This window comes from Harpia harpyja, chromosome 6 (genome assembly GCF_026419915.1).
Source record: "Harpia harpyja isolate bHarHar1 chromosome 6, bHarHar1 primary haplotype, whole genome shotgun sequence".
NCBI classification, from domain to species: domain Eukaryota; kingdom Metazoa; phylum Chordata; class Aves; order Accipitriformes; family Accipitridae; genus Harpia; species Harpia harpyja.
Genome location: NC_068945.1, coordinates 63,294,357 through 63,317,439, shown reverse-complemented (window position 1 = coordinate 63,317,439; position 23,083 = coordinate 63,294,357). Strand labels below are relative to the sequence as shown.

General features: G+C 43.9%; 1 protein-coding gene and 1 long non-coding RNA gene across 10 annotated transcripts in view; one reads left to right on the top strand and one right to left on the bottom strand.

The window, feature by feature from the left end:
* SEPHS1 (selenophosphate synthetase 1) overlaps positions 1-19,130 on the bottom strand; it is a 26,540-nt gene extending 7,410 nt beyond the window's left edge. For 4 of the 9 annotated variants that reach the window (XR_008235588.1, XR_008235589.1, XR_008235590.1 and 1 more), the window contains exons 1-8: positions 17,981-18,159; positions 15,502-15,763; positions 12,204-12,307; positions 7,346-7,453; positions 6,290-6,444; positions 5,365-5,455; positions 1,920-2,019; positions 164-376 (exon numbers count right to left, since the gene is read on the bottom strand). Coding sequence is in view for 6 of the 9 variants with exons in the window: in XM_052789811.1 (XP_052645771.1) it covers positions 164-376; positions 1,920-2,019; positions 5,365-5,455; positions 6,290-6,444; positions 7,346-7,453; positions 12,204-12,307; positions 15,502-15,694 (964 nt within the window). In the remaining 3 variants the exon portion in view is untranslated. Of the gene's footprint in view, positions 1-163; positions 377-1,919; positions 2,020-5,364; positions 5,456-6,289; positions 6,445-7,345; positions 7,454-12,203; positions 12,308-14,789; positions 14,928-15,501; positions 15,764-16,448; positions 16,526-17,980; positions 18,165-18,990 lie in introns of those variants that run through there. The other 5 variants (XM_052789814.1, XM_052789813.1, XM_052789812.1 and 2 more) reach the window with 5 other exon arrangements.
* LOC128143004 (uncharacterized) lies at positions 18,323-23,083 on the top strand. The gene is made up of 3 exons (XR_008235591.1): positions 18,323-18,400; positions 20,714-21,010; positions 22,160-23,083. It is a non-coding gene; the product is annotated as an uncharacterized LOC128143004 (long non-coding RNA).

The following is a 23,083-nucleotide window of genomic DNA, read 5'->3' as shown; positions in this document are numbered from 1 at the left end:
AAGTTAATTGTGAACAGTTGTGTGGTTAATGCTCATTAGCTTGGCTATATGCCAAACCAACTGTGACTCTGAATGCAAAGCACATTATTTGTACATTTGTAACATTATTAAATTCTAACTTGGAGGGGTAGGCAAGGAACAGGGTGGTACAACTGTCACCTACCTGAAGTCTCCGGACAAGTCCCATGCATGAGGCCAAACATATTGCCGCAAGCCTTACTGACAGCAGCCATTTTAGCAAGAACAGGAAGGTTATGAATAACAAAGGACACCTCATTTCGCTGCTGCTTGGCAAGGTTTTGTGCATGCCCCAGGATTCCAAATCCTGTGATGTCTGTAGCCGCATGTGCATTGAAAGTGTGCATGAGTCCAGCAGCTACAATAGAGGGAGGGAGAAAAAACAAATCAGAAAAAAAAAAATCAGGAAAAGCAATGCTTCGACAATATCGTGCACAGTTTGAATGAAGTTGCACACCTTTAATTTGAATCAGGTTGGGTTACTGTTTAAATTAATAAAATAAAAAAAAAAAAATCATGCTTGAAGGGAACGAGAATTCACCAATACTGCATGTAACCCTTAAAAACTTCAACTTGTATTTAAGGTATTCAATCGTGCGGAAAATCCAGCACCCAAGTTGTATTTATGAGCATGCTGCTGTTAGACATGTGCTACTAATTTATATTAGCAGTCTAAGAAACAGGGTTTTACTCCAGATTCAGACTTCCCAAAGTTGAGGGCCAGAGAGGCTCTGAGCTCAGCTTTGCTTCATTAAGGGCAAGGCCCAGACTCATCCTGGGTCAGTTTTGTCACATCTCTTCCCCTGCCACTCCATAAAACAATCACATCAGAACTGAAGTTCTGGACACTTGAAGTCTAAGAGCTTAAGAACAAAGCCTGCAGGTCGTAGGGGAAGGGCCCCAGCCTCCCCACCTATGCATTCATTAAATTCTTGGGCATTTGCAACTACAGAGCCCTGGGTGGGAGAAGGGCACCTCTGCATGCAGACAATAGCTCCAGTTAAGAATATTTAAAAGTGCCCGACAAGAGTGAGTGGACAAAAACAAAACCAAGAATGCTTTGCCCTTCTTTGGTGCTTCCCAATACATGAGCAGGACCGAGTTCTTTCCATAAGACAATCCTGGTCATTTATTTTTCCTGGAAGACTTTGTGAAAGAATGAAAAACCAGTGGGATGACATAACAAATACCAAATGAAAACTGAATAAATGGGAGAAGAGATATTTAACTATCCCTGTTCCTTCAACTGAGAAGTAAGGAAACACCCAATTCAATTCTCTGCTCCTCCAAAGATACTTTGAACAAATGGAAATCCTGGATTAAAATTTCTATGGTAAAAGCAGAACCTTCCTCCTACCAAAATTAAAAGAAAAGAAAACAAACCCACAAAAACAGGAAAAAACCCCAACAAAACAGAAAAGAAAACATGCGCTATATATTCCACACTTTGGGAAGCACATAACATGACAAAATTAAAAAATAAAAATTTAAATTGAAGCATACAAAAATGAAGAGCTTTTCCTTTTTTATTCTATTTCAAATTTTTTTAACCTTATTACAGTCAAGCCCTCAAGAGTTCTCTAGGCATAGAAGATAAGAAGGAACAAATCCAATATATTTCCCTTTAAAACATCCTCTAACTCACTGGGTTGTTACTTGCAGCACTCACATGAGTCATAATCATCTCCAGCAACACTTGTGTTTTTGCTGTATAATTACAAGAGGGCATTTGATTTTAATTTGCTTGCTTCACAAACACTGAACAGCAGAAAGATGGGGCAGAAGGAAGGGATAAAGCAGCTGTGTCACATTTGCCCACGGCAGTGAAATGAAATTAAGTATGGAATTGGAAAAACCCATAACCTCCTCTCCGTCCCCCCAACACACACACCTCTTCTTACCTGTTCTGTTCAGTCGTGCCATATTCATCATTGCTTCCTGGTATGCTAGTTCTACATCTTCTTGCGTCACCACTAGTTTGATTTTATTCCACTTTTCTGGCTAATGGATGAAATAAAGAGGATTCTTTTAGATTTTCAGCTGTATATTTTAAAGCACACCCTTACCACTTGAAAAAAAAATCCTTCATCCAAACTGTACTACTTTTTTTTTTTTTTTTTTTTTTATTTTACACTCAGTTAAAGAGGGGCCAAAGGTTCAACAGTCAGAGTTGTGTGTCTTACTCTGCTGTACCTAGGGGAAGTTCATTTAAAGATCTATTAGGCACCAAGCACTTCAAATCTTGCTTTCAGCAGCAGGGTGGAGTGGAATAACCTGCCCTAGGGCAAAGAACTCCTTCAAGGCAACTCTCTGGCTTGAACTCCGCAGCCAAATGAAAAGAACTTTGTTGCTGGATGTTGAGATTTGTAATCTCTGGCTTCTTGGTTTTTTAAGAGAAAATTCTTGATTTCACATCTGGACACTTTGATCAAGAAAGGCCACTGATATCCACAAGTCCAGATCTGAGGAACGTATGCTAAGGCAGGATGTAATCACTCTAGTAAGTTAGGATTAAGGCAGTTTCATAACAGTTCTTTTACAGTTTAATACCAGCATCTCCTTCCACCCATTCTCCAGTGTCTTGTATGGACTCGTGCCTCCATCACATTCTAAGCAATGCTGGTCATCCCAAAACGGTCTCAGAACAATTTAGGAAGTGGTACCTTTATAAAGGGCAATTGTTTCATTCAAAGCTGAAGTAATTCCAGATCCAGAATGAAACAAAGCAACCATTTAGCTGTTAAGAGCAACACTACAAACTGGTTTAATTTTCTTCCTTTTCGCAATGGAAATAAAATTACAGAGAACTGAAAGTTAACAAAAATAGGATTTTTGGAGCCACAATGCCTACACTGCCATTCCATAGCATAAATGCATAGAACAAACTTCTTACTAAACCAAAGGTGCAAAAACTACTAAGAACTGGTATATGATGCAGCACTGGGGAAGGATCTTGTCAAAGAATGAGTGCTGACTCTGAGGGGTGTAAGAGAGAATCCAGAAACAGCAACAGGGGGAAAGACTGGTCAGCCAAAACAAATAATTTGTTAAAGAGCAAGGAAGTATAGCAGTAAGATCAGAGCTTCTGAAATTAGGTTGAACTGGGTCTGACCAATTAAGTGAGAGAGCATGTAAAAAAAAAAAAAAAAAAAAGGCTATTGGAGCTACTGGAGAGGGGACAGAATAGTGATTATTCTTACTGCGGGTATGAATGAAAAACCTGAACAGTCATTCTGCCTTAGTTTTCAAAAGCACAGTTCTGAGGCTGATCATGTGATGGAAAGTGGTCGGATGATGGGAATGGAAATCACAAATGAGGTGGAAGCAGAACTCAAGGATGAGGATCGAAGAGCCACAAACACAGGTAGGATACAAATTAGATGCAAATTCCTCTCCACTACAGCAATCAGGTCCTGGGGTTAGTGGACAGAAAACAAAGGCAGAAAAGCTCACAAAAATCCCCAAACAAGTTTTAAAAGCAAGCTTAGATTTCCAAATGGGAAGGGTCTGTAGACAACAGCAAGGGCTAGAAAACCCCTTCTGAAGGGGCACATCACAGCAATCCCTTTTGTGCCTTTCAGGTGAAAGAGGAAAAGGCAAAGGGATGCCAGTTCCTAGCTGTGGACCAGCCTAATCAGTTCACATCATCAGCCTGGCAGCCAAAGCCACATCAAACAGCTTTATCACACCTAGCACATCCCTGACCTGGTCCCCTGGGGCCCCGATGGGGCCCAGCTCCCTGCAGACTCTTTGCAATCTCTTCCTTTGCACCCTATGGCAGCTGCTGCCAGCAACACAAAGATGCTGGCAGCAACCAAGCAAGGAGGACAAATTTTGCCTCCATTTGGATTTTCCTTTCACTTGTCACCAGGAACTCATTTGCTACTGCTCTGTTTAAATAACTCAGCTTTTAGATTGTTTTGTTTTTTTTTTTTAATTTGCGTTGCAGCCACATATCTCTACACTCCAGTTTTCCTTTCTTGCCTACGCATAAACTTGCTGTACTATGTACCTTCTCCCACATACTTCTCAATACAAAGTCAAATTCCCTACCGAAATTTGATTTATGGGTGGATTTGTGATGGGTAATTCTAGTTTCACTTTCCCTACTGTTTCACAAAACAAAGCTAAGAAAAGACAGCACAGCTACTCAGAAATTTTCCTAACACAATCAAAGATATATGCTGTTTACACATAATAGGAGGATTGATTTCCTTGCTGTCCTCATTTTTCAGACCAGAAAGTGTTTCTGGTTGACAGTCAAGGAAATTAGAAGTACTTGAAATATGTGGAAATTCAGAATATCCTTAATTTGCAAGTCTGTCTGTCAGTACAATAATAGATATGTTAAGAAGTAAGATTATGGCCAGAAAACGTACTATAAAATTGGTGTCTTGTTGTTTCACATCATTTTCATATCAAGATTATGTGAGGCCCTGATCCTTATATCTGATTGGAAAACGCAGGATTCTGCAGAGGTCAAAATTGCTAGGCCAGACCCTATGAAGAAGGAGAAAAATATTTTTTTTTTGTTGCTCACACTTCAGACTCCAATGAAGGTTTAAGCTGATTCTCTCCCACTTTTGCTAGCACAAGCTTTGTAATCAGAATTCATCTGACAATGTAGTGGCCAACAGCCAAAACAAAGTAGATTCCAGCTCAATCCTCTGCCAGTCTATTGGCTCAGTAGTCCCAAAAGTAGAAAAGATGCATCTTTTAAAAGTGTAAACTGAGCAGTTATAATTCTGAAGACACGTACTGGGAGCCAGACAACATAAGCAGATGCCAATTTTGCAGTCACTTTTCAGTTCAGTAGTTACATTTTTGCCTGAAGTAACAGATGGAAGTATGTCTACATACATAATGCTGCTAGAAATATTCTTATTGAATGCACAGGGTAATACATGTGAAACGTAGATATATTTCCATGTACACAAGCAGAAAGCCCATGAACACAGACAACAATCTTGGCCTAATTGCCATCAATAAGCTTTTGCCAATTACTTTGGCAGGTGGAGTAGGGCATAATTTTACCCAGGGTGCTAGTCTGTTGTTCAGTTAGTAAACAGCTTTGTTTATTACAGCAATGCCTGAGAACTAACTAAGAATTAGATGCAATTAAGATGGGCTCACTAAGCACAAAATAGTAAACTGTCTCAATTCAAAAAGAGTTTTGCACATAAGCAGGTAAGGCTGACACACCAAGGAGAGAGAGAGGTGGTAGATCATTCCCCACTGAGCCCTCAATGTACTTATCCTGCTAATCTTTGTCGTTTTGAGGGAATGAGGAAGGTCAGCTTTAACTCACACCCCTCTTCCCTATTTCTTTTTTTGCAGTGTACTCACAATATCTAGCCACTGGTGGACAGCTACAGCCACTTGTGTTCCCAAGGGTTTAGTTAATACAAGCACATCTCCTGGCACTGCATTGTCTGGCCTGAAAACAAAGAATTCGTATATTAGTTACATAGTGAGATTCGCACATGTTATTAAGAATAAGTGCTGATAATTACGTTTTCATAGACCCATGTATCTTGTTGCACAGTTAAAAAACTGACTAATTGCAGAACTACCCTCTGGGATTCATTGCCATGGGATATTATTGAGCAAAAAGCTGCAAACTTATTTAAAAGTACCAATCCTTCTTTCTTGGAATATAACAATGCTTGCAGTCAGACACACACAGAATTACATCTTTTCTTTTGATTTACTGGAGACGTAAGATAGGATAGAGAAAAAAATTCACCTTTGTTACTTCAGGGCATAAGACAACCATCCCTACGATCACAAACAAATTCATTTGTATAGTCTAACACGCCACAGTGGGACACTCAAAATCAGCTATTGTTAAATGGACAGAATGCTGTAAACACAGCAATTCTGTAGTTCTCTACAGCCATTAATAGGGTAACTGGGAGATGGTTTAAAATGTATTTATAAATATGACAGAAATTTATGTCCCAAAGCAGTCTTCAATACTTCAATACTTCAAAATCTTCAAAAGGTTAGAAGCTTAACTCTCCTTTCAAAAGGTGAATAGGATTAAAAGTTACTGGGGGGTGGGGAGAAGTAGAAGGACATCCTGTTTAAAAACGCAAGTATGTACGGAAGAGATGTGGTATCTGTTGAGTGCTAAGGGCAAATGCAAGCAGGAGAAGGTATCGCTTTATTCATCAGGAGACAGATCACAAGATCACAACACGGTATTTAAAGGATTTTTTACTGTATCCCTTCAGACCAGTGCCTTTGATTGTTTACCGATTTAACTTACATTATAAATTCATTAGGCTGACAGACTGTCGTGGCCACTCCTCCTAAAACAATCCAGGGATTTAACACTGTTTGGCCACCAGTAACAGATGTTCCTGCCTCTTCTGCTGCATCTTTGAAACCCTGGATAATTAGAGGCATCACTTTGTCTCTTTCCTAGAGATCAAAACAGAAGTCAGAGTTCCATACACAGCAGTGCTAGTCATTTCAAGACTGGTCCAGGGTTTTAACCACTCAAGCCAAATGCCCTCATGGAGAATAGTTCATGACAAAAACCAGCCTTAGGAAGAGGTTAGCCTCCTGAAAATTGCATGTTATCACATAGAGCTATGGTTTTACAGCTCTTTCTAAAAGAGGTGAAGAGACATTCTTACACTGAAGAAACATTCTTCAAAAGGTCATATGAAAGTAAAGAAATCAGAGTTCCGGAAATTCAGAAAAACTACCCTGCTGTTGTAATCAGGTACAGCCACAGCAGTGCGATGCAATAAGGCAAAGTTAAATCAAACTGCATTTGGCCTCCATTAATCTGCAAAGTTTCAACTTACTTCCTTCTAAGAAAAAACATCCCATTTTTGCTACAGCAAAACAAACATACATGCTGGTCACTTCCACAAAAAAAAACCCCAAAAACCAAAACAACGAAAAAGAAAAAAGAAAAAGAAAAGCAATCTATTTCAGTTTCTTCTGCTTCAGAGAGATGTTACAAAGCTGGCATAAGCAAACCAGAAGTATCTATCCAGATTGATACATGAATTGGTAATCAAATGGTGCCTTGGAGCAATATTGTCCTGAATTGACAGAAGTAGGGACCCCATTTTGGTGGAGATGAAGGTATTAGCAGCAGAAGACTACAATGCCTCAGAAAACTGAACTTTTAGCAAGTGACCTTAGAATGTTTACGAGACAAGACTCGTACTATGAACTGAGACATTCAATAAAACCATCTCTTCAAAAGGGTTCGAACTTTGAGGGGAAAATACCCTAAAGGTAAATCCATTCTAAGCACACTTAGCTGTTTGGGTCTTCCTTCGAAAGCAAGTACCAAAAATCTTACCCTATCTGTCATTTTATTGCTGATTCCAAGGAGCATCAACATGTTGTCGCATTCTGTGACCCCCATGGCATAAAGGTCACTTAGGACATTGGCACACGCTATCCGCCCCTGAAAAAGAAAGAAAAAAAAATAAATCTGCAGGACTGTTTGTCAATGTTCAGACAAACACCTGCCATGAACAAAACTTCCAGCATGAGTGTGCACTCTGAGACAGCTGCTTATTCCACAGGCTCCTGCATTAAGAAACCCAGCCAAAGATGCGGTATGATCCATTTCATGCAACGTGCCCATCCACACTGGATACCTGTTCCCCTTACAGGTAAGGAGAGAATTTATCCCAGCTGTCTTGGTCAACATACTCTCACTGACTACAGAGGAATCCCGCACTGAGTTTAGACTAGATCCCTAATTTTAGAGGCTGAAGTTAAGCTCGACAAAGTCTAGCTTTGATAACAAGCTCAGTTTACTTACTCTGATATGTTCCATTAACTTTATTCCAGCACAAAACTGTACACACTGATGAAGACAACCATTGTATGTAATTCACAACTGCTAGGAAGCTGATCTGAAAAGCGTATATTGCTGTACCTCTTCTGTATCAGAATACGTAGGAGACGGGGACCTCGATGACAAAGCTGTTTGTTCCTCTGCACTGCCATGCAAACCATGTCTACACTCCTAAGTTTTTCAGGAGAGTACTCTTCTTCCCAGAGGATAGAGTTGGGCTGCCAGCACACAGCCACATTGGGGGGCTTTTTCTGTCAGGATGTCAGCAAGAAGCTGTCTGCAGAAGACAGCGTGTGCCGGGGATTGAGGAGCTCAGGGCTCCCAGAAGCTGGCCTTGTCACCGCTTTGGAGCGTGCACAGCTACTGAGGGGAGACGCCTGTTCCTCGCCACTTACATGGCAAGGGAGATGTGCCTACTCTATCACTTGTTCAAATGACAGGATAAGGCTGAATTTTGCTACAGCGCATACATTTTAATTGACTTCTGTGTGTGTGAACATCTCCACTAACAAAAATTTGTCCAAGAGACCTAGTCTTCTGTTGAAGATTCCTCTAAGAAGTCTTGAAGCAGACGGGACTGAGAAGGGATCACTTGGGTCACATGAGCTTAGCTACTCTAATTTTGCTAAATTAATGGATCTGAGTGAGGGTTTGTTGGGATGTGGACCCAGCACAGATGAGACATCGAGTTTCCTGATGCAGATGCAGAACTTTGATACAGGATGTGCCCTAAGGGACAGCAAGAGAATTTTAAAATACAGGACAAATTCTGTTGTGTTACTCTGGAAGACTCCACGCATTTTATTAAAATTGTTTTAGGTTTACAGCTGCAGACCTGTAACCAACATCTGGTTTTATGATTTTAAATCTGTGCTTTTCATAAAGTTCAGAGGCAACACCACCATGATAAAAACAACAACATTCTTACTTGATACAATCTGGACTACAGAAAGATGCTTTGGCTGGAAGACAAATTGGCGGGGGGGGGATAGGAATCTAAACACATTTCCACCACCTCTAAAACTTCACAGTCTAATCACATATCCAGTATTTTTGCAAAAATTAATACTTTCAGCAGTTACCTTACTTGCTGATGACATGCAATAACACCTCCAAATCACAATTAAATATAATCCAGTTTTTCATAAATTTGAGAGCTGCCAGTGGCATCAGGGGAATCCCTTATATTTGGAACTGGAATATGTTTTAATAATTTAAATCTTAAAATATTAAGAGTGAGCTGTGTACTGCATGGTTAGATGGACATTGGCTGTTAATTTTCTAGATGTTTAAGAACACCAAAGCCTGCCATTTTCCTTCTCTGGATAGGAACTATCAAACCATTCTCCACTATCTTCAGTATTTACCAAGGAAACTGCTGGTTTATGCCCTCTTAGGAATGACAGATAAGTTTTTAAAAACACACTGACAACAGCTCTCTATTCTAGTAGTCAGAGGTCAGTCTAACAACGCGTTTGCCAACTGGCAAAACCACTACAGAAACAAATTCAGGGAGTGCAAGTCTCAAGTCTGAAGTAGCAGAGGGAACACTGATAAACACAACAGGATTCACAAACAGGCGTCAGCCTAGCTGCGTCCTGCATGCTACCTGACTGCTTGCTTAGTGCCCCTGAAACACAAGTATCTATGTGCTGTACTAAGAACTATTTATAAAGGCAAAGGATCAGACACCCATCCCCAGTCTTGAGTGAAGGTTCTTTTCAAAAGAGCACCAAAAAGGTCCCTGGGATGGAGGGGGAAGGAAGTCCACTCTCAAACCAGCCAGTTTCCTGCTCCTGTACTCAGAAAGGTGTCTCCACAATGCCACAACAGAGGCCAGCACCAGTCCTATTACCAGCGGCTTGTACTTATTATGAAACCTATTTTCACTTGCTTGTAACTTTTCCAGTATCAAACCATTTAAGCTGAAAAGCCCTATGCTGGATACAGATTTTACAGGTGTACATCCTAGGGATACTTTGCACAACATGGATTGAGTGTTTTCAAGAGCAAAGCCAAAGAGAAGGTGAAAAGGGAAAAGAAGGAAGAGGTTTTTTGCATATAACTGCAGAAATTTGTTTTAAAATAGGCAGTGACAGACTGAGAGAAAGCTGCTTTCTGAAGCAGGAATCTGAAGTTCAGCTGAGTGCACATGCAGTTTTGCCATTTTCTAATCCCTTATGTCACAGCACCCAGCTTGGAGTCCATTTGCACTTTTGGCTTTCCCTCCTTGCTTCCTCTCCCCCTCAATTAGGAAAAGAGATCAAATAAGGAGCTACAGGTTGACACTGTGCACAGAGAAAGGAAGAGATTCTAAATCAGGAAACACCCTCCCAAAACCAGACTAGAATTAACTAGGTAAGGAGACAGGGCAGAAGAGCAAGAAGTAGAGTGTGGACTGCATGCAAGTGATAACGAGAACAGAGAGTGGTAACAACAGGCATGGGTTCAGGGGGCATCTAGACTAAAAACAGGGAAAGAAGCAGTTGGAGAAGCAGGGCAGCAGCAGTTTGTCTTGAACAGAGTAGTCCAGAGCACACTCCTTTATACAGCCTGGACACAAACTAAAAATTCCTGAGTCTCACCATTCCTCTGCTCTTAACAACCAACCATAAACCCCGTGGCAAATTGTATTTGACTGTCCTCCAACTGACATTGGTCTGCACAAGAAAACTGCAATCTATATTGCCTCCAGGTACTCTAGTCCCCAAGAGAGAGAGGTCCGAGTAGAGGATCCAGCAGCTCCAACCCTGCTGGATCTTCACTGTAGGTATCAGCAGGAAGGCTTGTGACAGAACACCTGTTCTCAGTTAGCTTTTAACAAGAAATACGCATCTCTAAACAGATTAGGAAGTGGCAAGCCACCACATTAAAATGAATGCTGACAAGAATGAAAAGTGAAGGACTGAAGAGTTAGAAAACATCAAAGTTAGAGCTGCTGGTGCATGTGGATCACAGTATAGACTGTAACTACGATGCAACCACTAAAGCTGGACTAAGGCCAAATTTACATTCCACTTCTACCACACTGCCCTAAACCTCATCTGGGCACAGGCTCATCTATCCACTCCTGCGGCATCTCAAACACTTTGTATCTCCAAACAAAACAACCCTCCCCCTTCACCACATCCTTCTCACGCTGTCCCTCACAAGTTTTTGTTATAAGGCGAGAAAAGAGAGTTTCTCAGCTGATAAACTTGAACACAGCTCTCCAACAACACTTTTTTTTCTCTGGTCCCTGACGAGTTCCCATGCAATATTAAAGCAAGCCACTTGAATTGAATTTCTCAGGAGAGCTCAACAACTCTGTACTCTAGAGGCCAGCCTGAGATCTTGGCTGCTCAGTTTGCAGAAAGCAAGCTCTTCTGGAACAGAAATCAAAGTAGCTAGGCTTGCATATGTGCACAACACCTGGTCAAGCATGCTAAAAAATAAAAATGAGTCAGTCCCAATCTCAAACTGCACGTCCAAAACTTACCCAACAGGTCTCACAGAACAAACAAGGAGCCAACAACAGCAAATAAAGCATGCAATCACATAAACAGCAGTAAAAGCATGCCTTCAAGCAAAGGAGTCACATTCAAATCACAGGAAAGATGAATTCTAGCGTTTCTTAACTTTTATTTAATGAACACCTCCTGTAGAATTCCTTACAGCTTTACTAAATCCTTTCTTAAAGTTCATTTCTTTCCCCATGACCAGTTCAAGTCAATACTGATCAACGCCACACATAACACCCCAGAGGAATCTCTACTGAGACAGACTAAATGAAATAGGGACACAGAAGGAGCAAAGTCAAAGTGCATGCAGCTTCCCACAAGTCGTTTCAACTTATCCATCTGCAAGCGGAGGTAGTATGACATGAAAACTGGTGTTCACAAAGCACTCTGAAGTTGCCAGGTGCTATTGCCAACTACTGTCATTTAGACACTTCCAGTTCTAACATGTTACCTGGTTATTTCAGAACCTCAAAAAAGGCGAATTACAATGCAGTTCTGCTCCTAAGTGGAGTTTACTGTCTGCTGCGTCACAGACAGCTCTTTTTCCCCCTTTTTGGCTTTTCAAGCCAAATCCCACAGAGCAACAGATGGAGGGAAATTTGAATTCAAGGTGGCAGTTCTCCCACCTTTCACCTATAGAAAGCAGCACTGCAGCATTCCTGGCCGACATGGAAAAGATTACAGCATGAAACTATGCCTTTCCCTCTCCACCTGTATTTAGGAAAGACTCTGAATGCAGTTAATCAAACAATTAGCACTAGAAGAAATGGTCAAACTTGCCCTCACATTGGTAAGTGAGAAGCACAAATCAAATCAGCAATATAGCTAACCATTAAGTTTAGCCAACTTACCATCATATAAGGATCATCCACAATAGGATAAATGTAATCTGTCGTCTGGACCAACGACAAACCTCCATGTCTTAATGGAATAACGCAAGTGTCCATCCCAATTCCTGCAAAGACAGAAATCCATCAGCAAGGTGAGTAACTTTGCCTTTAATTATCTGTTGCTCTTAACAAGAGAGCTTATAAAACACGTCTGCGAAATACAACTCGCAACATTGCCTAAACAGACATGGCAGATTCCTTCCTTAGAGAAAGCTCATAGCACAAACAAGAGGACAACCAAGCAAAGAATGAAAGCTCCTGACTGGAATGGAACAGAACAGAAGTTTAAATGGCTGAAAGCAGGAACTAAATGACATTTTTTTTGCAGCATAATAATAATGCATTAAGAACATCTGTGCTTTAAAGTTAAGAGGAACTAAATAAATTGATATTGTCTAAAGCAAATAGGTTTTCCTATCACTCTGATCTCAAAAACATAGTGACAGTTGTAAAAGGACTTGGCCTCTCATAAAGGGCATTTCCTCACTTCAGGAGGAACAAAAAGAATGCCACAAGTCACAGCCTAGGCCCTTGGTGAAAGATGATTCATCCACTTGGAGCTTTTGCAACTGTGTTAACTTCACCTTATTTCTGTGAGGCTGAAAGGCAGCAAGACACCTGCTAGACAGGGAAACTCCTTTGAGAAAACCACACCACCAAGCCCAGCCTTTTCCCTGATGGTGGGCATTTCAAACAGAATAAGTGATATTAAAACCACTCTGTATTTGCTGCAATGCAAGAACCCGCACAAAAGTGGCAGGTGACAAATCACAAGATGCTAGCTGAGCTGCACTCCCTGTTGATATCCTAGTGCCTTGTGGCAACGGCAGGTAGCTTATGTCCTTCCTGGGCTGGCACCAAGCTGCCTAGAATTACTTTGCATACCTCGCAGGGCAAGAGTCTTCAAACAGCCAGTTTTCAGGGAGCAGATGCCACACAGTAACTTTTCCCCATGTATTAATGAAACACACCACCTAGCAAGAGCTACAAGTCACTATTTGGCCGTGGCCTGTTAAGGGATGGAGGGAGCTGCTGCCATCTGAGGTCCTACTGAGGACACAGAGCAGAAGGTCTGCGAAGCAGCAGGTATATAGGTGGAAAGGATCTTGCCTCTCCTGTCTATGGAGGAAGAAGATCTTGCCTCGGAAGAGCAGGGATACTGACAGAAGCTCATGAGCAGTAATTTAGGGTTGCTCATCCTCCGCAGAAGCTAGCAAGCCACTATGCATGACGTCCAGTGTCTCCAGGGAAGCACATATAAGCAGTTACAGAGAAGCGGCTCATGTATAGGACCCATTTTGCCCTCAGTTCACCTATTCATGCAATAATGCTGCAAGATTGATTTCACTTGTGCGGTTTTCCACAACTTCAGCGAAAGTGCTGCTTGACAGAGAGGCCAAGGGGCCATGACGGTCCTTCTGAGGCTACATTTCTGTTCCACCAAAAAAGAACCAACTAAATAAGTGAATCTGTTCAGAGAGGTGACTGAAAACAGTGTTTTCAAGGTCCATAACAGCTCTGAGAATAAATACCAAACTTGCAGTTTCTTACTCACAGATATACTCACAGCCATATTTAAGACTGCTCTGCATAACACCACTTGCAGAACTAAAAAGGAGTGAGCTTGAGCCCGCTGTCAGCAATTTCCCCCTTGACTGCATCTCAAAAGCATGGTGCATATGCACAGGCTGTAAAGTTACCTGTCTACACCTTTTAGGCACAGGGCATCGGAGGCAAATCACACCAAACTTATCTGAAGACACATTTGTTAAAGGGATACTCACCACAAAAGCATATTTTTAAGAGACCTGAACTCTCCACCTTCTATTACTAACAGATTTCCTGTTACATAATATCACACCTACATATCGATGGCATTAGTCTACTTTTTTACCTTTTCATATAGCTGGAAAAGAAAAATCTATTAGTTCCATTACTGTTTAGAGCCTGTAAGTTTATAAGAGGGGAAAAAAAAACAACAGCAGCTAGATAATTAATTCTAAAACAAACTACTACTGATTTTAGAAATTTACCAAATTGAAATGCTGTTGTGAACAACTTATTTAATTTAGAAAAAACGATATTAATAGCCATTTGGGGATAAAAGAAGCTGGAAGTGTCCTTCATTAGGGAATATTAAATATAGTGCCACCCCAGCTCCACACACAATTGCTGCTTAGATATTTCATACAAAGATCACCATTGTTAAAGTAAGAACATGGGCTCCTTACTAACCTCTCACTGAATTCAATCTCTACCAGAATAATGGGTTGCAACCTGTCAGCCTGCTAATAGACAATTAGCAACGTTAAAATAATTTTAAATAAGGTTATTGGACACTAAATTGATAATTAAATAACTTCAGAATAAACGTTACATTGATATTCCTAAGTTGAGGAAAAAAATTCATGCTGTGCTGCAAGGTAGAGACTGAATTGCAGGACTGAGTAAATAGACAAACAGAATTAAAAGTGTCGTTAAACACATTATCTACATTAATTTATCTACATCAATATTAGGTACAGTAGCTGGTATCAAAATACCTACGTTCACCCTGTTCCCCGCGGAGGTGGCTTGTGCAGGTTGTTTTCCCTTACTGCTTGCATCATTGTGCAAATATCAAAGAGAAAGTGAAGCTGGCAAGAACAGAGAGGTCTTGGAAAGACAGCCTTTCCCAGGCAGCTTCTACAGGTGAGCAAAAAAATTAGAGTGGGGAACAATGAAAGGACTGAAAGGAAAAATGACAACCGTGAAACAATCTGCTCCCAGCCTCAGCTGAAGCGAGAAAGTTTTCTCTTGCTCACTTTCTCTGACCCAGGAACACAGGGGAGGGAGAGAGGAACTTCACCTGTGAGTCATCTAATTGCATAAAATCCATTGCATTCATTGCATAAATTTCCAAAGGCAATATATTAATATAAAAGTCCAGAAATTAATTGATACAACTTCAGTTTGCAAAGCATCTACTGGGGAAAGGGAGGAGGAGACTAATGCCTAAGCATGTGCCTATCACGATGGCCATTCCTGACCGGTTTTTCTTTGTAGTTGGGCACACTGCAGGATGTTAAATAATTAAAATAATATTCTTGTATCTCAGATGCCAACAAATGTCAACACGAGATTCATTCTTCAGGTTTCTGGATGCTGTGCATGCATTAGAGAACATACAATTTTCAAACTGATTAAACAAACCGCAGATGAGGTCACATCACTAAGCAGACCAAACGGATCGCACGTGTCTAGAGGAGCAACTACTTACCCAACCTGGGCATAACTGCCCCCAAGAACTGTTCATCTTCCTGAAAATGGTTTTCTTGTAGAGACTCGAGCAGTTTCTGTAAGACATCCTGAGGCACTTTGCAGCCTGTGCCTTTCAGTTCAGTGAATCGGGTCAGACGGAAGCTTTTGTCCAGTTCGTAACTTTCTGGGTTAAACGACTCCCGAACAGACATGGTTCTCTCACGCAGACTGCTGGCCTTTCCCACCCCAGAGCAACGCTATCAGTTTCTACGCTGATCAGTCTAATTAAAAAAAAAAAAAAAAAATTCAAAAATTGGGAACATTAGAAATCCCTGAGACCTGCAAGACAACAGGTTTTCCACATGGAGCAAGTTAAAAGGAAAGAGAAAGCACCCAATGTCATCGTTCACTTGTTAAGACAGGTGGGCATATCTCACACAACTCATTTCTCTAAGACTACAAAGGAATATTTCTCTAAGACTACAAAGGAATGACTCCTCTTCCTACCTTCCAACATTTAAAACTATAACTATGCCAGGCGAATCAGAGAATGAGTTTCTTTTCCAGATATGCTGCATAAGTTTTTCATTAAAAAAAGAATCTAACACGCTTACCGACCTCATTTAACACAGAGGTAATGAAAGAAATAATAGTTGCCAGAGCACTGAGGCCAATTTCCAAAAGGCAACCTAGGCCCTGATCCTGTAACACGCTCAGCAGAGACATCTGTTTGTACTCAGCTCAGTGCGGGGTCATAATTTTAGCCATTAACATATTAATCTCAAAAATAAGATGTTTTTCAAATAATGGCTCCGCTTCAGTTCTGATGCAAGAAGCTGAAACTCCGTAATACACCTGTTCTCCTTGGGGGAAAACGCAAGCCTGGTGTTCTGTTAGTACAGGTAACAGAAGAACAAAGAGGCCGTATTTAAGCAGACTGGTTTACCTACAAACATGCCAGTTTACCTTTTAGTATGTTCGCAGACATAAAAACGTTGAAAAGTTTCTTGCTTCTCGAGCCCTTTTTTAGTCAACTAACAACACTGAGAATACAGAGAATTGCCCATTAAAATGGTAATGTAAAAAGACACTGATGCAACTCATTTAATAAAATTCTTAACAATGCACGTCTAATTTTAGAACGTTTTTCCACTCTGACTCACATACACCACACTCCAAAACTAATAAGGGGCCTAACCGAGACACTGACTTCTAAACAGGAACGGCTGTGATAAAGTGCAATTCATCTTTCTCAGAGAAGAAGTTTTCAGGAATTACTAAAAACGACCTATCTGCGGTAGTTTCTTAGAAAGCTAGGATCCTGCCTAACAACAAGAGGAATGGAGTTCAGCAGCATCGCTGACAAAATCTGATACTGATGGTCACACCGTTTCGAGGTTAAGCTGAAAAGCAAAAAAACAAATGCAAGTGACTGGTATTCGCTAAGTTCGACTGCGCTAAATGTAAGAAAGATGTCAATCTGCAGACTGTGCAACTGATCTCCCCTATACAGCACTTATTAACAAGTACGTCTGTTCCATAAACCTTTAAGTCTACTAATTTATTGAATATACTTTGTAGGAATTGAAGTTTTAAGCTCCCTGAGAACTTGTGATGTGGAGCCCAACTCCCCTTTACAGTGTAGCTTTCCCTCCTTCTCTGGGAGGCGTGGCACTTATTTAAAACAAATCTTCCAAAGCCCAGGCTCGGGCAGTAATCCAAACTCCAGTTACAAGAACGTGTCTTGGATGAGCAATGAATTCAGTTCGTAGCTGTTGTCTTCCAATACAAGACACTAAGCACTTGCAATCAAAAAAAAAAAAAAAAAGTGTCTGGAAAACAACCTGTCAACAGAAATGGGAGACAAAAGCTTTTCGAGGAGGAGCATTTTTTTTCCCCCTTCGTTCTTTTTTAACACTTCATTCTAATTAATTCCAGAAATTTATAAAAAGCAGCTTGCCCCACAAGGGAAACATTTTCCTTCATCTAACTAGTAACTGCAATATGCTTAGCACCCCCTATCTGCTTATATAGGGAAGGATTCAGCGGCCATACCCTACCAGGAACTTTTTGCAGCCTTGAGGACTGTAAAGACACAGTAAATTACGTTCCTCGGTTTGAAAACAAATACTGAAACAAACAAGGCGATTTTATTTAAGGGAAAACATCCACAGCGCAAGAACACAGTAACTTTTAAATGAAGATCTGAATAAAACTGCGTGCAACTATGTATTTCGCAGGCTGCCATGGGAGCAAGCTTCCTTGCAAGACCAAGTTTCTTGTGACTGCTGGCAGTCTATGCAGGCATGCAAGTTGAGGGTCAAGCATCCCTCCCCAGTAGAAGAAAACACCTCGTAACCCAGATGTTTCTTACTTTAAAAGAACGGCATAATAAATATTAAAAACTAAAGTTTAACCCTTGCCTCCCTAGAGCGCAGAGAGAGGAGAGCACAGGAGCAAAAGGGGAGAGCCAGGACGAACTAGAGCCGGGTACCTACCCAAAACAAACCCAAGAGCAAGTAACGGCAACCCAACCGCCCGAGACCTGCAAGGTGAGGAACTGCAACAACCATTTATCCACGGAGTGCGGCGAGGAGCGCTGCGGAGAGACATGGCTCTGGGACACCTTAAAATTTCCAGCCGCTGCCTTTAAAGGCAAAGCCAGGGCCTTCACTGTTGCTCTTTGTGCAGCCGGAGAGGAGGAGGAGAAGGCGGGAGGGGGGGGGAGGAAGAGCAGCCCGGCTCGCTGCGTGCAGAGAGAAGCCGCGCAGGCAGCAACCCCCCCCCCGCCGCCTTCCTTGCTCCGGAGGGGACAAAACCCCACGGGGGGGCGGCCTGGCCACGGGTAAGCGACACCCCCACCCCGCCCCACTCCACAGACACGGACCCGCGCGGGTCCGGGGCGCACGTGCGTGCAGGTAAGATGTCAGCCGGGGCGGGGTTAACCCCTTGCTGGCGGAGGCAGGGTTTGCAGGCGGAGGCGGGCACGAGCCGCCAGCCCCAGGGCGCGGGCGCGCGCGCGGCCGGTGGAACGTTGGGCGCGCGCGCCCCCCCCCCCCCGCCGCCGCCGCCGCCGCTTCGTGAGGGGGGAGGGAGGGGGGGTGAGGAAAGGAGGGAAAATGGGGGGGGGGGGGGGGGAATGTCGGCGGGCGAAAAATTTAACCCGTCCGTTGCCGGCGCCGGATTTTTTTAAAGCGGCCGCGGCGGCGGCGCGGTGAGGAGCGCACACACCTCCCTCCTCCTCCTCCTCCTCCCCCTCCCCCCCCCTCCTCCTCCTCCTCCTCCTCCCTCTTCCCCCGCCCTTCCCCCGGGGCCGGGCTGAGGGAGGGCGGCGGGGCCCGGGGCCAGGCGGGCAGCCCGCGCCCCGGCGGCTCAGCGCCGCGCCGCTCCCCGCGCCCGGCCCGGCGTAACGGCGGAGGCGAATTCCCCTTTAAATCTCCCCGCCTTGCACCCCCCCCCCCTCCTCCTCCTCCTCCTCCCTCCCTCCCTCCTCAGGTCTCCCTCTTACCGGCTCGCCTCCTCGCCCTCCGCCTCCTCCCGCGAACGGGACTCCCAGCCCAGTCCCACAATGCACCGGGCGCGCCGGGCTCCCTCAGCGCCGCCTGAATAGAAATGCCGCCGCCGCGGCCGCCGCCGGGCACGGGGGGGTTAAACTCACGCACACACACACACACACGCCCCCCCCCCCCCTCCGCCTCCACGCGCCGCGCCTCCCCGCGCGCGCGCCGCGCTCTCCGCCCCCTCCCCCTCGGCGGCCGCGCCCCCCCCCCTCCGCGCGTTCCCGCGCGGCGGTGGCGCGCGCGCCCTGTTGCAGCGCGACTTGTTGCAAACCGGCACACCCCCCCCCCCCCTCCCCCCCCAGAGACACACTTCGTGACCGTGCACGCGTGGGCTGCGGGGGCAGGTTGCATTGCACACACACCCCCCCCCCCCACACACACACACCCCGCCCCATTGCGCTCGGGAGGAAGCGCAATACCGAGGTGCAGGGCAGGTTTTTAAGCGGGGTTCGGAAGCAATCTCAGGGGGGCGGGGGGGGGGCCGTTTGCCCGAGCCCCTCTTGCATCTCACACGCGGCGGGATGCTTTGTGCAGGTGTGCGGTGTTGGGTCCCCGGGGGTGGAGAAACCCCGCTTTCCACATTTTAACGTTTCCTCTGTAAAGAGCAAGTCTCTCCGTGCAATTCGTTGCTCCGAGATGTTGTCCTCGAGTAAGGAAAACACTGGGTTTGGGAGCAATTTGGGCGGGAAATTTAGCCGGAGGTGAGGAGACCCTGCGCTCTTCACAGCCAGGTCTTCCGCCTGTGCTGAATTTAGCCCAGAAACTGGACAAAAAGTCACATTTGATCCACGTTGCACCCAAAAGCTGGGCAAGAGGGAAACCGAGGAGGTCAGGTGAACTTGACAATGGGCAAAATTTGGCCAACCTTAAATTTTTATGGATGCAGAGCCAAGACCGTGGCCCCGGGGAGCCAGAGGAGCCCTTTTTTTACCCAAAATCCGGGTTGGAGCATGCTTCAGAAAAAGTGTAAACTTGTTTTGAAGCAGATGGTGATGAGTTCAGCACAACCTGAGAAAGCTGTGCCATGTTTAAGTTCCCGTACAGCTGGGACATCCCTTCTTGTCCGACAGTATTTGCCTGCCTAAGTCAACCCTTTTCCATCACCGATTTGCAAAGCATCCCATTTTTTCTTAAGTGTTTAAAATATAAATCACTGGAATCTGACCCATCTGATTTCCAGCATCTTCTCAGTTAATTTTTCTACCTGAAAGTGGTTTGCGTGCTTCTAAAGACCCTTTTCTCAACCGATTAAAGCCAAAAGTCAAATGATTCTCACTTAAAACTTGTCTTACTTTACATGCGAGACGAGTTTTCCCTAGAAAGGAGGGGATTTGGGTGTTACGGATAGCGTAGGGCCCAGTTTTACATTGCCAAATAGATAAAAAAGGCACTCCGCTTCTTGCAATTTGCAATTAAGTACCTAATTAAGTAATTGCCTGTTAATTCAAAGACTGCCTTTTGTCCAACCGTCTTTGAAAAAGTCCTGCCTAAAACCAAGCAGAAAGAGAGGAAATTAAAATGTTGCTTTTCTTCCCTGATTTTAATTACTTTCTTTATCTCCAAGCCAGCATAGTGCCCCTGGACCGTGGTGCAGAGGACCAGAGGTACATGGGAGCTCCGAGCACCTTTAGGAAGTCACTAATATTATTTGTATAATTAATTGATTTTCAGGCTTCTCCGTGTTGCTCTCGTAAAGGATTTCAGGCTCGACACACAGGAGTTGTTTCTCCATGAGCAGCCGTGGGGCATTTGACCCATGGTTTTGGCAGTAGAGACGAACCGAGGACGCGGCTCCCGCAGTCCTGACCTGGAATTTGAACCTTCTTTGGTGCCTCTCCCTCCTCTCAGAGGGGGCGGAAGATCTCCGGATCTTCTGACTGCCATCGATCCAAGCTGATTTGCTGAGCATTGGCTTTGTATCACGTCTGCGTGCTCCTAGATAGATGATTTCAATCTCAAAAAAACCCCGTCAGTATCTTGAGAGGTGGTAATCGCATGCTCTGATCTAATGTTTCTCTGGCATTTAGCCATTGCCTCTACCACCAGCACCTCATTAAAAAAAAAAAAAAATCATGAAACATAAGGAAAATCATGAGATAAAAGAAAAAATGAACATTGCTGATTTTTAAGTCCTGACTTACAGTTTTTTTCCTTTCTGATTTTTTTGGAGGGGAGGGGGAACTGAATCATATTTTAATCTTTTTTTTTTCCCACATCCATGAGGGCTAGACACTTACTTCTTTAATACAAGGGGAAAAAAAATAATTGATATTTCCAGGTGGTAGCATGACTGAAAGAAAACCCAAATACGTGGAAATTCATGCCGAGGTGGTGAGGTCTGGTGACCCTGCCTCGTGTCCTGTGTTACGTGCAGGAGTGGGAAGGAGGTACCTGCCTCATGGGGCTGCCCCTGTCCCTTCCCACGGTTTCTCGGGGTGGGTGGGATGGTCACATCTGAAGACAGACATGTGGGAAAGGGTCTCCAGAAAGGAAAAGACATGCAGGGGTATCCATGCAGCCCATTAGTACCAGTACGGATGTGACCCTCTAGAGCTGAAACTAAAGAGGACCAGGGTACGGAGGTGGGCACTGTGCATAATTGACTGCACTGATTAATTAAAAGCACGCTTCTTGGCATGGGCGATGGTGGAGCATCCTCAGGTGGGCCTGCACGTGTCCCAGTGGACATGTGCACCAGTCCCTCCTGCCTGCGCGGGGGTGAGTCTTTGTGTGGGCAAACAGCGGGCAGGAAAGCGGCTTTGCCAGCAAAACAAGCCAAGAGGGAGCAGCGAGCCACATGTCTGCTGCAGCTTCGGGTCGCTGTTGCTGCAGCCAGCGTGCGTGTACCCCATACTTTTGTCGTTGGGGCCCCACGGTTGAAACAGCCGCTGGAGGACGTGTGGGATCAGAAAGGGAATCCTGTGCATCCAGGGGAACATCCTTTTGGTGCAGGATTGTAAGCAAAACCCTAAAAGAGTAGTGATGGATCCAGCAGCCCTGGGGAGAGCCCGCACTGCTGGAACCACCTGCTTCAGGTAACATATCCCTAGAGTTAAATAATGTTTTCTAGAGTTAAAAAATGATCAAATGGCTTCCCCCCCCACCCACCCCCAAAAGGGTTTTTCACCGTCTGCATGCAAAATCTCCAGCAGAAATTCCATGATCTGGAGCGATTTGGTCCGATGCCATGAGAACGGGCTGCTCTGCACACCTTAGGAAGTGCAAAAAGGAAAAAGAAAAGAAGACAGAGCCTTCCGTGCTGCGGCCAGATCGTTCAGTCACATCAAAGCCGGCTGCCTCCTGTGCCGACAGGAGGACGTGACAGATGTCCTTAACCTTTACAGGTGCAGGGCCTGCACTTCTTCAGTCTTTTTTCCTTGAATGACTCGGAGCATGGATTATTAGCAGCTCAGACTTCTTTGGCCAAAGTGCTTTGTTGCCTATACATCCAGGTTAAATCTAAGCAATATTTCTGATCCATGTAGGCTTCTGACTTGGGTCTGCATCTTTGGTGTTTACAAAATGATCAGCGTGTGAACTCTCCCTGTTCTGTTTCTTAAATGTCAGCAGAAACTTTTTTTAAAATAAAACAATGCAGCCTCCCCTGCAATGTTTGTAACCAAGAAACTGCGGCACCAGAAGAGCATGAGAAAATATTGCTGATTAAAACCAGGGTAAGAAATGACAGCGAAAGTGATTTTTTTTTTTCTCATTGCAGAATTCACAATGAAGTGGCTGGTAACATGGGACCAGCTGGTTTACCCCCACTTGTGCTGAATGCTAGGTTTAATGCACTGAAACCACTTCCACTGGCATGTGGGGCTGGTCATATGCTTTTGATACGAAAACTTTAACTTTGGTGTGATTATTTAATTTCTTGTGTTGTAAAACACATCTCACAGCATAGCTTTCCCCCCACCTCTCTCTGTTTTGACAAAGCAAAGTAAGTTTGTGCTATCGTCGGTTTTCCTTGCCTTGTTTTTCTCTTCTTCTTGCGTCTCATTAATACACAAGCAGTATTAAATAATAATGATGCCAGTA